At 40.9% G+C, this 17,972-nt stretch overlaps 2 protein-coding genes across 3 annotated transcripts in view; both read left to right on the top strand.

The window, feature by feature from the left end:
• Positions 1-1,412: 1,412 nt before the first annotated feature.
• Positions 1,413-10,594, top strand: LOC117380841 (P2Y purinoceptor 3). Of its 2 annotated transcripts, XM_033977690.2 has the most exons (4): positions 1,413-1,527; positions 1,607-1,693; positions 7,992-8,443; positions 9,001-10,594. In XM_033977690.2, the coding sequence occupies exons 3-4, from the start codon at positions 8,001-8,003 to the stop codon at positions 9,671-9,673; spliced, it is 1,116 nt and encodes a 371-aa protein (XP_033833581.1). In that variant the 5' UTR covers positions 1,413-1,527; positions 1,607-1,693; positions 7,992-8,000; the 3' UTR covers positions 9,674-10,594. The 2 variants fall into 2 exon arrangements, with proteins under 2 accessions (XP_033833581.1, XP_055081932.1); XM_055225957.1 differs by lacking the exons at positions 1,413-1,527; positions 1,607-1,693 and adding an exon at positions 4,041-4,116 and having other exon boundaries at positions 9,001-10,588.
• A 669-nt stretch (positions 10,595-11,263) lies between these two features.
• Positions 11,264-17,972, top strand: part of LOC117380840 (rho guanine nucleotide exchange factor 17-like) — a 47,691-nt gene continuing 40,982 nt past the window's right edge. Inside the window, exons 1-2 of the mRNA XM_033977689.2 lie at positions 11,264-11,490; positions 11,588-16,644. Coding sequence (XP_033833580.1) covers positions 11,707-16,644 — 4,938 coding nt within the window. The 5' untranslated portion in view covers positions 11,264-11,490; positions 11,588-11,706. The remainder of the gene's footprint in view (positions 11,491-11,587; positions 16,645-17,972) is intronic.

The following is a 17,972-nucleotide window of genomic DNA, read 5'->3' as shown; positions in this document are numbered from 1 at the left end:
AACACGAAAGTAAATGACACGTGCCCACGAGGGGCGCAGACCTATGGAATGTACGGAACTCATGAAGATTTTATGCACGTTTCAGGACTCTCTTCTGTCCTTTCTGGAGAGTCCGTTGCTTCATTGTTCACATTACCTGTGTGGAACTCGTTAAACTCTTCTGACTTTACGTTTTAGTCTCTTGGTCTTTGACACTTACAATAGAAACAAACATTCTTACATTATTCTTATTGCAGTAATATTTTCTAATGATAATAATGTCTTCTTATTGTCTAGCAATTACTCCACATTCCTTTATTCCATGTAACTCCCCTCCTTTTTAATCATCAAACACACTGTACAGATCTTTATTCAGATTTAACAGTTTCATGTCGCACTGTTGTAGATGAGGTAAACCAGCATGAACATTTGAACGTGTATTGCGCAACGGACTCCACTTTCTTCTCTTTTTTGCGTAGCCACGGTGCATGATGGGATATAGAAGTGCGTGAAGTGTGCACGGATGCACGCTTCGGTTACGTCCGATCTCCATGGAAACGGTGCAAAGGGAAGGGCAGGTTTGTCGGCCGCATTCAGTAGGGTGCGTTGAAATGGGACAGCCCTTGTCGCGCAGGAAATTATGTAACTGCCCTTCAATGCACATTTTGAATGGTGATTCTAAGGCCAGTTTGGCGAATTGGGACACGGCCGTAGTGAAGTGTCCCTCCACATTGTGCCGCTTTGCCGTCACCACAGTTGCTCCGCAGATGAGATACGCGCAGGTTTCTTTTACAGTCTTAAATCGTTGTGAAAGTGATCACTTTATTTTCTACCATGTTTTGGAGTAAGAAACTGTATTCAGCGCATCCTCACAGCGCTCGAGAGCGGAGCACTGGTTTTGTCACACACAATACTGACCTTTGAAGTGAGTAGGTCAAAGCCTAGGTCACCTTAACTTATCTAAACTTCACATATAATGAACATATGTTTAAGATATTGTCATTTTTAACAGAAACAGAACAGAATAAAATTAAATTTTAGATGCAGGTCATTAGTGAGTTGTGCTATTTTTAGAACTGGTCTGCGGGCGACTCTTGTGGAGCTTGGGGGCGACATGGCGCCCGCGGGCACAGTGTTGGTTACCCCTGCCCTAAGGTTATGTTCGCTGTCATTTGTGATAGCTCCTAATTTAGGACGGATGACTAGGCTAAAAACGGGAACTTATAGCTCACGTTGGACTGCTGCCTGGACGGTTCTGCACCTGTCGTGTGTCTTTTCTCGGATATGTGAAGCTACAGTTTAGTAACAAGTTGTACAAAGTAAAGTTAAGACGGTTTACTGTTTGAGACGCTGCACGTGCTCTGCTGCATTGTGTTGTGACTGGTTCTGCGCATGCGTGGACAAGCTTGACGCGCTCTGCCTCTCTCTGTGCCGGGGGTGTGCGCCCATGGGTGAACAGGAGCAGAGGCAATCAGATCAGTAGAGAAGTGTAGTCACAGACGGACGGGTTTGGGGTTTGTGTTACGTCCAAGTTTATGTGTAAAGACGGTAAGAAAGCAACATTTCTTTATACTTTTTCTTTTCCAAGTTGCAAAATGACCCAAAACCTCTCAACGTGTTCCAACAGACAAAAGGATCAGGACAAAGAGGTGCCAGCCGTAACATGGCTCTAACTTGTTGATGTTACCTTCACATATTTCTGCAGTCACTCAAGGTCAGTAACTCAGTGTTTATAGAGATATCACACTCTTGAGGTCCTATGTTTTGATCAATTTAGGAGTTAAATATGCAAATTGTTATCAGGGCTCCTCTTCAACAATGATAATGATAATATGAATATGCAGATGATCAGTTATATACCGTAATAGACATTTTTCACATATTTTACACTTTGAAACTTTATCTGTTGACGATGCCTAAGCTTCCAGGAGGAGGCACATGGAATTTTGATGAAATAACATACCTGTACATCCAGGTTTAACTATTTCCTTGCAAATGCTTTTCATCCTGTTGTGTTTTGTTTTTTTTGTTTGTTTTTTTTTTACAAATTTTTAATCTGATTTAGTAAGGATTAATGTGTAAAATATCAAAACAATGTGTAGGTAGCAACCTTTTGGCTGCAGACTTTCCCAATCTTTAAAACCCACCTAGTGCTGCTGGCCAGATGTGATTTACATTTGCAATCCCATGAGAGAATTGCGTCTTGGCTCTGCACATGTTTCCTAGTTGGGTTAAAAAGCAATAGGCATTTCTGTGCATATCTCTGCAAGAATGTGCCTTGTCCAGACTGTGGCTCCTTCTGTCACATACCATGCATTTGTTTTGACAGATCTCACTACTTAGCGCTGAAAAAAAGTTGTTCTTCATATTGTCAGGTGCCTTTTGTGTAGCTTCTGAAGCAAGTCCAAGTTTTATTTTGAGCAAAAAATCCCATAATTACCTCACTGTAATTTGTCGAGTATTAGCGACCACACAGAATCACACTCACCTTAACATGAAAACACTGAAGTCAGCAAAAACATCATATCTCCATAACAACAATCAAGCACAGTATAAAAACACTTGCACTTAATAAGATTGCTTTCTGCCAAGCTCCAGTGGAAGTTTTCTCCTTTATGTCTTGGAAAAGGAAGAATTTAAATGCAGTGAAAAAAAAACAAAACTGCATGACAATGACCAAAACCAAAACATTAATCTTTGTTAATAATAAATAGCTTACAGGCAGTATTTGTAACTGTGGGCCTTAAGCTTGTAAAGTGGAAGTCTGGATTGCACTCAATACAATTTGCTGTAGCTTACTTCAACTGTTTGTCTTGATTGGAACCCGGGAGACCACTGCTAATGAGAAAACACTGCAGTTAAGATTAGCGCAATTCATCAGGTACTCACTAGGGTCTATTTCCGTTCAGGATTCGCTGTTAGTCACTGTCTTAGCTGGATTCACTTGCTCTTGCGCCCTTAATCCCCAGACAACGGGTATCTAAACATAACCAAAATAAGTCTTGATAAATTAGCTGTAAAGACTAGACATCCATCATGCTTGTCTAATATCGTACTAACTGTTTACAGCCAATCAAAACAAAGCTTTCTTTCCATGGTTCCAAAGAAATATACCAGACAGGCTGCCAGTTTTTCTTGTTGACGACTGTTGGTTACTTTGCATACTTGTAGCAATTGCTGTCCTTAGAGTGAGACAAGACAAGTGGAAAAGTGTTAACCTGGATTTAAAGAGTTCAAATCCTCCGACATGCCGCAGCAGGTTTTAGTCGACAAGTTTTGGCAAATGATAATTACGTTGTCACCTGTGGGCTTCTGTATAATCCACGCTAACGCACCCTTTTCCATTTTGGCATTGATTTGCAGAAATAAAAGAAACGTTGCACTATTTCGGAGAAAGAATTCAAAAATCATGTCACTTTCATTTCATTCTTTATTTATACAGGAAGCTGCCAATGAAAGTACCAGACTCTCTTTCATGAGCGCCTTAAAAATACAGAGCAATACAAACAGAAACAAATGAAACTAATAACTTTAAAGTCCATTTGAAATATTAAAAACAGGAGCAGGTGTGATTTGCATGTCCTTGAAAGGTATTTTGTGAAGATATTAAATAAAATGATAACTGCAATTAATGTCAAAGGAAACTAAGCATTCTTTCAAATTTCTAGTGAATTATGGTGCAGTTACAAGTAAAGTTCAACTTCAGTGCTTGAGTAAACTTTGCAAAAGCCACTTCAACTTTATAGCTTACTGTACTTCTGAACCTGTTCCTGGGAATTGAGTGAGGCCATATTATCCTCCGTTGTGCTGGTGTCATAAGTGGGAATTTCCTTAAAAACTGATATGGCCCATTACATTTCCTAGTCTATTGTTTAATATTGTGACTGTATATCCAGAAGCCTCCCTTCCTGTTACCCTCGTTCTGTTTAAGTAATTTCCTTATTAAATATATAAACACTCCTTAAGCCAAAGGTGCATATTGTCCCCTTCACAGCCCTCTCACACTTGACTGTGAGAAAGGATCTCCTGAAAACTTGATGTTTGTATAAGCTGTCCTTTCACATATGTGTCTGTATGTGATATGTTTTTATTCTCTCCATGATATTGTTTTGAAATCTGGACTCAGACAGGGTGTGGGTATGTATGATTTCTTTTTTTTTTAAAGCCTTTTGGAGTACAAACATATGGCTGGACTCTTTGTGAAGCTGAGATTTATTGACTAAAAAAGGCTTATTTTTTATTTGTGTGTTTGGAGTAGAAACCAGTCCTTGTGTTGTTTTACTCTGACTTTTTTCCACCTCTGTATGATGTGAATTTTAGTGACCAAAGATACTTCTATACAGTTAATTTCTCAGCTCTTAAAGTTGAATAAATAGTACTGACTGTAAGTAGTAATGGTTTTCTCACAGGAGTTTACAATTCTTCACTAAGACTACTGCCTGATGGACACAAAATGGAAGCGGATCACCACTATTTCCTTCTATTGCAGCTGCATCTAGTTATATGGAGCTTAATTAGTTTAAATGTCTCTTGTGTCCTGCGCTCATCGACTGTTATTACTCTGATCATATTAGTGACTGTAACAAGTAGAATAATTAGCAAAGGCTTTACAACTCTGATTAAGAGCAGATCTGATGTCTGCGGCAAGAAAATTGTGTTTTGTCCAAACAGCTGCCCTTGTGTGTAGGCTTGCTTTGTTTATTAATGCACTGATAATGTTTATATTAGGATATTTTGGTCATGCTGTAGGCTGAGATCTTAAAGGCCCCATATTATGCTATTTTCTGATCTATGTTGTAATGTTGTTTCCCCATCAAAAACATACCAGGAGTTGTATTTTGTTTTATTTATTTATTTCACGTTTAACACACAAACCATTCATATTTAGGCTGCGTTCTTCTCCCAAACAAAAAACACTCTTTTCCACCTTGTGATGTCATGTGGTAATACAGGAGAGCTAGACTGTGTTTTTAAACTCCATACACCTTCAACAGAATCATCTGGATTATTTCAGTCCTGATTTCCAGTCTCTGCTAAACAAAAGGTAAAAGGCAGCTGTTAACCTGAAAACCTCCACTTCATGACATCACAAGGTGGAACAGAGCATTTTGCGCTTTGGAGATGTAAACAGACTAATAATGCAGGATGGCTCAAACATGAGTAAACAAATCAGAACTCTAGGTATGTTTTGTGGAGGTAATAACACTATAACATGGCTTAAAATTTACAAGAGTCAAATTTGCATAATATAGGACCTTTAAGTGCTTTATATACAAGATTCTGCCCACCCTATTTTCTTTAGAGTTTAAGTAAACTTTGCAGCTACACTTGGGGTTGGAGTAACCCCAGTAGCAGACGGCAGTAGTTGCAATGGTTTTAGTTGTAGCAATATCAGTAATAGGAATGGTTGTGGTAGTGGTTTTAGCAATTATTCATTTTGGTCAGTTTGCCATTTTTTGTTTGTTTTATTTTAGATTGTCCCATTGTTGCCTTTTAATTGGTGCAGTTGAGTTGCAGGGAGACTCCCCCATACTAGCCCTATACCTCTTTATTCACAGGTTATAAATAATCTGGCCTCCGCTTCAGCTCGCCTGTGCTTTGACAGCAGAGAGTGCAGCAGATAAACTGAGAGCTGTGGAGTGTCTCTATCTGAGTGCTTCTATGGCTCCATCAGCTTCTGGGGGAACATGGGGTCAAACTTTTAGGATCAATTTATTGTAAGAGGAGACTGGGCTGTCAAAAGTATCTTAAACCATATAATAATCATTACTAAAACTGGTATTACAATCTATATACTGATTTGAGCAAGTATTGAGTCGTAAACAGAATAAAATTTAATAAATGCCCAAGCTACCTCAGCGGACTCTTCTTGACGTGAAGGAGCAGTGGCTCTACTCCAAGCCCCTCATGTGTGACTGAAGGTGCAGGGATTACTCTGTTCAACTAGAATTGTTTAACATATTTCTGCATAAATGTTTAGCACAGTGGTGTGCACTCAAGTATGGTGGTCCATAATTGTCTATAAAGTCTTCATCAAGGAATTACTGACTGTACGTCCTCTCCTGTCCTTTTGTATTCACCAATTTTAAAATACCCATAATTAAACCTACTGTTCAGTGCCCCATAAGCACTATGACTGTATGCCCATGTAGACATATCTAAATAGAACTATCCCTTTTTCTGACGTCACCTCAACAAGAGTCACTTACTACTCTAGTGAAATTGTGAAGGTTTGAAGAAATGACGGCTAGTGTGGGCACAATGCCTTGCTGAGTCACAGAGCCAAAATCCAAAAAACCTTCACTCCTGACGCAAGTGGTCCAAGAAAATACATGAGTAATAGGTTCTGGGATTTAAGACTTCCTGTTCATTTGATCACATGTGCCTTATACCTTACTATAATTTTACTTATTGAGGCTCATGAGGTGCAGTATTTTTATAGCTTAGTTTTATTTATACAGCAGGTGTCGCTTTGCTTGTAACCTTTACCTCTGCTAAACCAAATTTTAAGTCCCCTACCAGCTTAACACCTAAGCCCACAAAAGTGACTGATATGGTCATGCAAGGCCCAAAAGTACTGTTTACGGCTGAGGGAGGGCATCTGATGATTATATTACAAACACATTACACTTAGGATTCACTGGATGGATATTTACTGTAATTTAGGAATATGACAGTAGGTTGTTATCAGTAGAAAAGAATGCAACGACTAAGACCACATAATACAAAACATTAACTTAATATATAAAAAGTCTTACAAATATAAAAGTATAGTTCTAGTTATTTTGAAGACGCAAAACAAAATAACACTCAATACAATATATCGTTCGAGTCCACCTCTACTTCTCCAGTTTCTATATAATTAACTTGTAAGAAGACACTTCTGTTGGTGTAAAATTATATGTTGCTATGAGTTGAATAACATAAATCTTCTTCACTCATTTTTCATGGCATCATATTTAATGTCTCATAATCCTTAACAAAACAATACAAATATTTATATCTTATCTCTTTTTTTTCTTATTTGCTCATATCCTTCTTTTAACTTACTATGCTCATTGTGGTTTGTTTATCAGAAGCATGATGTCATGGTTAAAGATGTGTAGCCTGTTAGTTGTTTACAGTGTGGGCACGTTTACCTCAGGTCTAGCGGTTATTTTCTTTGTAAGAAGAAAAGTTGTGAAATGCCTTGAGTAACTGTCTAGCAGAACTACTGGCATAAGACATACACTCAACCTCGGCGTGCATGGAGGAAATGCATTTGATTAATGTTGGCTGTGGAGGAGGTAATAAAGATTGCTGACTAATTTGAAAGCAGCAGTGTGGCGTGCTCCCAAAGGCAAGTGGGAGTCCAGACAGTCTGCCGCAGCTGTCTGTCTACCTCTGCTCACAGAACCAGGGTATAGGCAGGGATAATGACCATTTTTATTTCATATATTTTGCTACAAAGGTACAAAGCAATAGATCTGATACTCAATATAGATTTTGATACCATGATGATAATAAAACACACTCTTTCTTTAGCCAATAGAATGTGATTTCCAACATTAAATATTAGTACTTTCTTTTATATTGCTATGTGGTAATTTTTCTAAAAGTACAACAGTGTAATCCTTTATCAGTATCACCATATATTTCAAATGAAGGGTCAATATTGAAGAGAGAATTTTATATCATGTTTTCAAATCCTGATTTTTGTCTAATTATGCCCAATAGTTTATAAACAATCACAAAGGTTTTACATTTGAAATAGCATTTTATGTTGTGAAATCCAATACTGGTGTCCTGACATGAATAGTGTCATCATCTTATTACTTCATCCACTGAAGAGCGTGAACTAGCCTAGAGCCTAGAATGGCCTTATTTTTTGGCTGCTTACTCCCTCTGCTGGTGAAATGTATTTGTCCACACAGGATAACTTATGATACAAACAGTTTTACTTATTTACTGACACTACAACTTTCAAATCTTCCTTTTATCCATATCATAATCCTCTTTTCTCTGTGATCCAGGCTGTGAAGATGTCTCTTTTTGCTGTGTTTACAACAACACCACTCATTCCGGATATATTTACATTGGATTCTACTGCTGCCCAGCCAACAGAGTCCTACACATCAGACCTGCTGTTCAATGGTACAGATATAATTGACTTAAACAGCAGCAGCCACCTCAGCCAGTCTGCACTGCCCCGCTGCACCTATAAAGAAGACTTCAAACAGATTCTACTGCCTGCCGTCTACAGCTTTGTTTTTGTCCTTGGACTTCCTCTGAATGCTGCTGTTATTCAGAAGATATGGAGGAAGAGACCCAACTTGTCACGGAACAACATTTACACCCTAAACCTGGCCATAGCTGACCTGCTGTATGTGATGTCCCTTCCATTGCTCATCTATAACTATGGGAGTCATGATTACTGGCCCTTTGGGGAGTTTGCATGTAAATTTGTTCGGTTTCAGTTCTACAGGTAAGATTCCGTGCACCCACTGGGGTATTGCATAATGAACTAAAATTATTTTCACCTGTTTTATAATCTAGGCCAGTAGTTTTTAAACTGTAGTGTTGCATTATACTCCTAGTCCTTTTATAGTTCTCATTTATGGTTAAGTCCTAAAGGTGAGTGACATAAAATTAGTATCAAGTATATTGTTTGTAATACAAAACTCTCTAAAGAGTAAAACATAAAAGCAGAGTGAACAAGGGTGTAACTAAGGTGGTATTCCTACAGTTTTTACAGTGTGCAAATTTTTGTGCTATATTTTAACTTTGACCAAGATATTTCCAGGTACATTTTGGCACATATCAGATGAGTTGCAAAAGTATGACCTGATTATCAATTTAGGAGAATGTCAATTTAGTTATAATGCCTGATGCACACTGCTATCATCAGACAAGCTGGGTCTTTTCTTTTATATTTGCCTATGTATCTAGTTTGGTTTAGTGCTAGTAGTTTCTAAAATTATTTGAGGTGGTACTTGATGTAAAAACTATACTGATGAGGCTTCTATTTGTTTTCTGTTTCAGTAATCTCCACGGCAGCATTCTGTTTCTGACTTGTATCAGTATGCAGCGCTACGTGGGCATATGCCATCCTTTAGCTCTTTGGCACAAGCGTGGCGGGCGAAAGCTGGCGTGGCGTGTCTGTGGAGGGGTCTGGTTGGTGGTCACCCTGCTGTGTGCACCCACTTTCCATTTCGCAGCAACAGGGATACAGAGAAATCGTACTGTATGTTACGACTTAAGTACGCCAAAACACTCAGTGAACTACTATCCCTACGGCATGGCACTGACATTCCTCGGATTCATGCTGCCATTCTTGGGCATCATGTTGTGCTACTGTCGGATGGCTGTTTTTCTCTGCCGACCAGAGACATACCATGGTGTCTCCGTGGCAAGCAGTGAGAAGAGGGACAAGGCTGTAAGGATGATCATCGTCGTGGCAACAGTATTCTGCATAAGTTTTTTCCCCTTTCACCTGACCAAGACGATGTATCTGCTGATCCGCACTTTTCCTGATGCTCCGTGTGAAACTAGGAACTTGTTTTCCATCATATATAAAAGCACCCGGCCGTTTGCAAGTATGAATAGCTTCCTGGATCCTATTCTGTTCTACTTTACACAGCCACGGTACAGACGGACCACAAAAAGATTTATGCTTAAAGTCACCACGCTCAGAGATAAAGGCACCAGTGTATGAGATTTAGATGGAACAAATGGTTAATGTGAATATACAGCAAGATTTGTATAATTTAAAATGCACTGTATAGTTTACTTAGTTGTGTTATACTTGTTCACTGTGAAATTAAGTTTTATTTTTTTATAAAACCATATTTTATAGAACTATACCGAAAATTATATGTAAAACTCCATTTGTTAATGTTAATATTAATAATTTCTTCTACACTTAAGTAAATATTTTAAATTTAGGGCATTTATTTGAACAGTATTTTTGTTCATCATACAAAGTTTACCAGTTAAACTTGCAAGTATCTGGATGGTAGATTGAAAATATAATGAACTCACATTATGCATCCTGATTAAGATAAGAGTGTTACAGAATTTGAAATTCAATTTCTCACTTTATGAAGGGGTTTAATGTATTTTCTTGTAAAATGAAGACTGTGTCAACTCGATGTTTTTGTCATACTTAGTATACCAGAATTAGCATAAACACGGATGATGGTGCTTCCTGTCTGTCAATTTTTTGCACTGAGATGCTTTAAGCAAATCTGTCACACCCTAAAGTGAGGCAAAACAAGAGGGTCTTAACTACATACAGCTAGCCTGTTGTATCTGTTGTTCATTTTGAATATGTTCATTGTAAAAGAGCAGAATTATACAGAACATACAAATTATAGATGTTTTTGCAACCTAATGAGAAAAAAACGACACTTAAGAACGCATGTTTCTCGTATGTGCTGGGCATGTACTTTGACATATTGTCTTGTCTTGTTGTAAATGCCTGTGGAATATATTTTGTTAATCATGCTAAACCGTAGGCAGTATTAGTTCCAACAAATGTGTTTACTTGTGAGAAGTATCAGATACCCCAACATAATTATATGTGTACATAATTATATTTTTGTTACTTACGTGCTATAATGAAATAATGCATTGTAAAATAAAATAAATAAATCTAATCAAACTTATTCCAATCACTAGTCTGGTAAAAATAAATAAATGGAAAAAAAACGTGCATAAATAAATGTTGACGCCAGGGGGCACTGCAGTCACTGACTTGGCCTGTGTGAGAAATAGCACTGGAGAGATTCCCATTGGAACAAAAGGGCCTGTTGACCACATGGAAAGACCACAGCAATTTTATTGTACGAGAGTGAAAATATTTCTATGTTTGACCCTTAGTTTAAATTTAGAAAATGAAATAAAATGTGCAATACACCCTGCATAGCTAACCATCCAAGCACATTTACCTTCATATCATCACATTCAAAAGGTTTTCCATGTCTATTTTTTTCTGGGGAAACCAATAAGTGGCATTATTATAAACTACATCATAAAAGTACTTTTAAAATGCAGTTATCAGTCTACATTTGTAAATGTGGGCCTAATGGCCACATAGGGCACCACTGCTGAGCTTTTGTACAGTTTTCTAGACATCCTATCTTTTCTTGAGGGAATGGGCTATAATTACACACAGTTTGTACAAAGTATCTGGCTTCTGCCATCAAAAAAGAAAAAGCTTTTCCTCTCAATCCCTGAGGGGACTATGACAGCCCCTATACCCCTAGTCCCGCCCACCCTCTGCCCTATCTCAGGCATTAATGCAAAAAACAACACAAGTCACGGAAACTCTAATCATGCCAAAATAAGGACTCTTGTACAGGACTTATCAGTGAAGATGCTCCGTGCAGGCCGTGCAGGCGCGCTCACACAGCCCTACACAAACTTTACACGAGGAACATGATGGAAACGTGTTTGGGAACAGGTTGAGGCCAGAAACAAAAGGTTTGTTAAAACCGATTTCTTCCAAATGCGGACGTGGATTCGACACATGTAAGTTTGCCTCAAGAAAAGTACTGTTTTACTTTCAGTAAAGTTGTTCCTCACACATTTGAATGAGGATTGTGACTTTCACTACTTTCACTTGTAGGAAAAAGAGTTGGTGGACTTTTGTGCCGTTATCATGTTGTGAAGAAGTTGACCACAGTTCAAGAAGGTGCATGGGCTCGAACTAATGTCGCTTGGATAATGAGGGAATTTACATAAACAATGGCTGAAAAAGCACATAAAATGGTGTACCGCAGCGTGTCTTTTAAAAAGCTGGGGTCTTGGAGTGCCAACAATAGTGAGGAGCACAAAACAGAGGATTCAGAGGCAGCTGGCGTCGCCCTTCCTCCGGATCTCACAGCAGCACCACAGCACTTGGCGACGCGCAATGTCAGTCAGTCAAGAAAAGTTTCCAAAATCCGTGCCACAACCGCCGGCCTCCCAACCACAGACCCAAAGAGAGGCTCCTCCACTCCCATCTCTTCTCTTTCTCCATCCATCCGCCAACTCACAGAGAAGTTCAGCAGCAGCAGCAGCAGAAGCAGCGGCGGTTCACCAGGGACTCGGATCACTTCAGCGAGTGATAGAGCAGCAGTAAAGCGGGGGAGAAGCACTCTTCCCCGGATTAGGAACTCGAGGAAAAGTGGATCTCCTTCTCGCCATTCTTTTCACGAGGACAACACTGGTGGATATTTTCTGGACAGCAGTGACACAGCCCGGGACTCTTCCTCTGACAAACTGCACCAAGTTTTCTCTGGGACAGATTCGGTGTCTGGTTCTGACTCAGAGAGGAGATCTGAGAAGAGGATTTTAATACGGGTTTCACTGGACAGCCACACTGGTAAGAGAGATTACGCACAGATTTGTCATTCTGAACCCAGAAAGACAGAAAGAACAGATGATGATGAAGAAGATGTCTTTAGTCGCCCCAGTAAATCCCACAGAACTTATTTACTCACACATCCTGGAGATCTGCACTCAGACAAGTGGCCAAGTGTTACCAAAATTAGACAACTTTTTGATGAAAAGCAAAGCAAAGACCAATACAAATCTAGCTCATGTGAAAATTTAAAAACTGCCAGCAAATGCTATTCTGAGGATCTTATCTTTAATGAGAGTGATAAACTTTCTTCTTGTGGATCTGTCACTGACAATAGCTCCTTGTCTTTTCATGAGAGATGTGTGGTTGGTGGACAGATCAGAGAAAACAGTCCTGCTACTGTTTGTGGGGATATGGACTTTTCTCTAAAAACTGTCAGACAGGACTATCCCAATGACACAAATGTAGAGAATAGTGGCCCCAGAAATACTTTAATCTTTAGTCTTAGTCACCACCATAGGATTAACCCACTTCTAAGTGCATCGAGAAATCCCAATTCAGAATCCCAGCCTCCATCCGGGACGACAAGGGTGACACCTGACCCTCACCCTGACCTTCAGCCCTCTGCTGCTTCTTCAGTGAGCCTAGACACCTCTTCGTGCTCCACCTCTTCCCTCCAGACTAAGGTGAGGGAGGAGAGGGGTAGACAGGGGGTCGGGCTGCCCAGGGATAGTTTACATTCTTCACATAGCTCCTCTGCAGAACCAGCCCCCTCCTCCTTCACTCCACCTCCAAATAAAGCCGCTGCCTCCTCCTCTACTGTAGCTCCCAACGCTGGACTGAGAGCAACAGAAAGAGGTGGTGGCTCTTTCTTTATTTCCCGCTGGAGATTCAGCTCGGGTGACGAGGAGGAGAAGTGCAGCAGAAGAGGAAGGAGTGTTTCTTCTAGCCCCGTCTCCTCCGTTTGCAATAGAGAAGAAAGAGGAACGTTAGATTGTGGAGTTGGTTTTGTATCACGTTATAAAAATGGCCTCTGGGGGGCTAAGGGCAGGTCCTCAGGCAGTGAGGAGGATAGCCCTGGCTGCATAAGCGCACCTAGTCGAGATGCTGTACGACGGCGTTCATTAAGAAAGAAAAAGAAAGTTGGTCTTCTTTCAACAGGCCGTGCTGATTATGATGATCATGATGGAGAATCAGAAGATAGTGACAGTGACACAGATATGACCATGGAGCAAACGGAGAGGCAAAACACAGTTAGCAAGCAGTTGGGGTCTGCACTGACCCGGAGCCAGTCTGTGAGAGAAGCAGGCAGTTACAGTAACAGATTCAGAGTGCAGCAATGGGAGCGCATTTCCTCTCCTGCAGCTACCGCACGGCCATGTGTGTCTCGGGTGTCAAAGGTCAACATCCCTCCTTTTCTCTGCAGTCCTGGCGGGTCACGCAGCAGCAGCCGGTACTCCAGCACTGAAACACTAAAACAAGATGACATTGGCAGCCAAGTAGGAAGTAATAGCAGGAAAGGGAATCCATCCACATCCAAGCTCAGTAAAACCTTCCACGGTAATTTTACTATGTATCGCTCTCCCAGCTTTGGCCATGGGGATAACATCTCTCGTCCTCCTTCACATGTGCGCTCTAAGTTTGTGCCTAAAGTCTCCGCCTCTTCCTCCAGTGTACTTGCCAGAGAGCGAGGTGTTTATACAGGAATGGGAGTAAATCCAAACGTTAAGTTAAGGAGGGCAGCTTTTGAAGAAGGAACAAATGAAAAGAAATCTATCTCTAACCCCGATATAGCAACAGAAACACTGACACTTTTAAATTTTCTCAAGTCTGACTTATCTGAACTCAAAATGCATAAAACAAGTGAAAAATGTGGTGAAGGATCTTCCATATACAAGATTGGTGTAGGTAATCAGAGTGGATCACCTCTTTCTCCTGGCTGTCGGCCATCTTTGAAAGACTTAACTGCCACCCTGCGACGAACTAAATCTTTTACGTACTCAGAGAAACCCACAGCAATGGCACAAGGTTACATGACAAGCAGCTCAGCTAAGAGGAGTTGTTCTGAGCAGCGACTTGATCTAGAAGGAGAGGGGAGTGGGGGCAGAATGATAGACAGAGAGGTAGAAAGTGACAGTGGTGATTTTAGGATAGGAAGGCATTACTGTTATGAAGATGAGGATGATGTAATGCCAACTCCATTACAGGATCAGTACGTCCAAGAGGCAAGACAGGTTATTCAAGACATCTGTCAGATGAGCACGAGAGAAGATGATGCTGATGACATAGCTGCTACGAAAACTGAGGATGTTTTGAAGATTAAGAGTTTCCAGATGAATAGAGCAATTAAAGAAGAACTGCTTTCAAGTTTGAGTGTAAAGAATGAGGCAAAGATAGAAGAAGAGCATGAGCGTAAGAATGTAAAGCCCAAAGATAAACATGTGAGGGAGGAGGAGAACCAAAAGAGTGAGAGGGGCGAGAGGGATGGACCAAGTATGCAGTTAGGGAAGTTAAGCAGCCAGGGCACAGAGAACAGGGGAACAGTGCAGAGGAGAGAGACAGAAAAAGCCTTACTAAAGGGGGACTCAGAGGAAAGCATGTCCTGCGAGCGCTCTGTGGATGAACTTTCTGGACATGAGTCGAGTTTAACAGATGAAGGGATTGTGACTGAGCCAGAGTATGGCCCTTGTGAAGCCACAGAGAGGTCGTTCCTGGGGTCAGCAGAGGTTAATTTAGGGTCAGGCAGTGCCAATGACCTGGTAGAGAAGCCTATCACCTTATGGAAACAATCAGCCTTCCATGTGGTGGAGGGGTTGGATCAGGAAGCAGAAGAGGTCACAGAGAAGCATGTGAGTTGTACAAATCGATTGAGTGAAAACGGCACAGCTTTTTCTGAGCGTGTGGCTGGGAGTGACTGCGCTGCTAGCAAGAATGCTTGTACCACCAACGAGGAGATCACCTGCAATAAACCTGTGTCACCCGGGGTAATGACTACAGCTGGAGCAGAAGGGTCTGAACGGCCTACAACCCCCAACAGCACCCGACGGCGGCGCAAATTCTCCCCCTCTGGTAATGCTAACACAAGCTCAGACACGAGCCATGTTTGTAGTGCAGAGACAACAACAACAGCTGCTGCTGGGAATGGAGAGTCCACTGTATACCGCTCCCTTAGTGACCCAATGCCTCAGAGATGCTGCTCTGAAACGGAGGATGGAAATAACTTCTCCTCTGTAGATAGCAATCTGTTAGGATCTCTGTCTATCAAAGGAGGAGGGGCCTCAGACACAGCCACTATGACTACTTTGGCAGAATACCAGGGCAGTGTGGCCAGCAACCTGTCACTATACAGCGATGGAGGCCTGTGTGATGATGACATTCAAGACTACAGCGGGGTCATAAGAAGTATTGTGGCAGAACCAGGTGCAATGGACAGACTCATGATAGATGACAATGGTAATGGCAAAGCACCTAAGAAGAAATCATTTAGTGACCCTAGTCGTCGAAGTGAAGCCCACATTGATCCACAACATAAGGCACAGTCCGGCAGCACTGAGCCAATCAGTGAACTGGATCAAACTGGTCAGATCCCACCCTCTAGTAGTGAGCCAATCCTGTCTGAGCAAAGAGGGGAAATGTGGAAACCAGAGGGCAAGTCAACAGCAGTGCTTCAGTCACATAATCATGACAGTAACAACACCATGAAGCCACGTTCTAAATCAGATGGTTGCCACTACGATGAAGATGATGATGCCATCGATCAGGGTAAAGCAGAAGAGGAAGAGGAAATTAACTTTAACTTTGACCGTAAGTTTGTTGAGGCCTTGACCCCTAGAATAATCCGTAGACCTGGGAGAAGGCGACCAAATAGACTGGCTCACTTTAGCCCCCTAGAGGATCCATTTGAATCGCTAGGACTGGAGGAGCAAGAAGATGACACTGATATTACAGCTCCTCTTTCTCTGATTGTACCTCATTCAAAAGACAAAACCAAGCATGTTCGCCATGCCAGTGAACCAACTACGTTTATCCCCATTTCCCCTCCTTCCTTGTATCCTGTGAAGGAAGCAGGCTGCCTTCCTGTGCTTTCTAGTGCTGAGACCCCACTACTAAATAAGACATCAGGGAACAATGTCCTTGCTCTGGAGGATGGCCCAAAGGCGTTTGTACTGGAGAGGAGCTGTTCAGAGGGAGACACTGGGCCTAGGCTTGTTCATGGAGCTAAAGATGGAGTGGAGTCTGCAGCTGTATTCGAGGCCCCTGTCAATGCAGATACTGGACAACACAAGGCATCAGATGACCTCCCATCCATCCCCGTACCCCAGAGGACCAAGCCAAGAGTGGTGAGTTTACCCCAATTCTTCTTTTCACTATCTTTTACTATGTTTTATAATGTTTACTACCTAATATTACATTCACATATAGCATCAGTTAAACACAAGTAGTGTATTATGTAAATGTCATAATGGTTACTAAAAAGCTTATCATATTTATGGTATAGAATATGTTGTGTTTTCCTTTATTTGGTTCTAGTGGAATCTGCAGCCAAAACAAGCTTTATGCAGACCTTTTAAGTTTGTTTGATTCATGGCCCCACTGACAGGTTTATGTCTTGCCTTTTCTGACTGTTGTGAATTAGGGCTGGATATGGCTTGAGCAAGACCACAAAACAGAAGTCATTAAGGACTGAGGCCAGTAACCGTCTGTGGATGTTATTCCGTTGAATAAACAAGACGAGACAAAAGCTTTAACAAGTGGAAATCTGTTTGAACAGTTGGTTTGTCATGAATCCCTTTTTCCTTTGCCAGGAGAAAATTGTTATGTGAAATACAGACTGTCTGTGTTAGAGCTTTAATTCCATAAACATATTGAGGTTATTAGCATACTCATGATTGGACCTATCCTCATTGATTCAATAGTGCTTTTACTCTCACATTTGTATCGTGGACTCTTTAATAGTGTTATAGGTTTTTCAGCATCCTTACTGACCAGGCTGTTTCTTTTCCTTGTCAAGTGTTTTTTCTTGTTGCTGTGGCGACTGAACCCGTAGCTGTCGAATTACGTCCTTGGGCAGGAAATGGCTTTGGGAAATGGGAAGTTGTTGTGCTCTCAAAAGTGTTTGATGATATCCAGTGCTAGTGGCTGGCGTGTGCGCATAACAGTTGAATGTGTCTGTTAAAGCTGTACATTGTTGGCAGTGCTTCAGAGGCCAGAGGCAACACTAAGAGTGGTTAAGAGATGTGTCCTGCAGCTTGGAGCAAATGGGGCCTTGTGTAAAGATGTGCCAAATTTGTGTCTTGATCGAAGTACTTGGATAGAGCAGTAGTTGGGTATTTTTGATGGAGTGCAATTATTACCACTAATAATATTTGGCTCAGATCAAAATGAGCACAAAATAGGACTTTAAAGGAGATCTATAAAATTTACTTTGAGCTTTCAGTCACATTATGTTGTTCTCTCATCAAAAACATACCTGAAGATGTATTCAGCCTAAAGACGTATTAGAATGAAACTAATATGATGCAACTTTGTTACTTTTGACCTGTCATAGTGAACAAAAAAATATTAATGTGTCCTTTAACTTCCTGTTCAAAATGTCAAAACTGCCTCTTGGTAGTTTCATTTCACTGTAGCCAACTGCTTATTTCCATTTCCATGTTTTTATTGTTGA

The sequence above is a fragment of the Periophthalmus magnuspinnatus genome, chromosome 13 (genome assembly GCF_009829125.3).
Source record: "Periophthalmus magnuspinnatus isolate fPerMag1 chromosome 13, fPerMag1.2.pri, whole genome shotgun sequence".
Lineage (NCBI taxonomy): Eukaryota > Metazoa > Chordata > Actinopteri > Gobiiformes > Gobiidae > Periophthalmus > Periophthalmus magnuspinnatus.
This window is presented reverse-complemented; position numbering and strand designations above follow the sequence as displayed.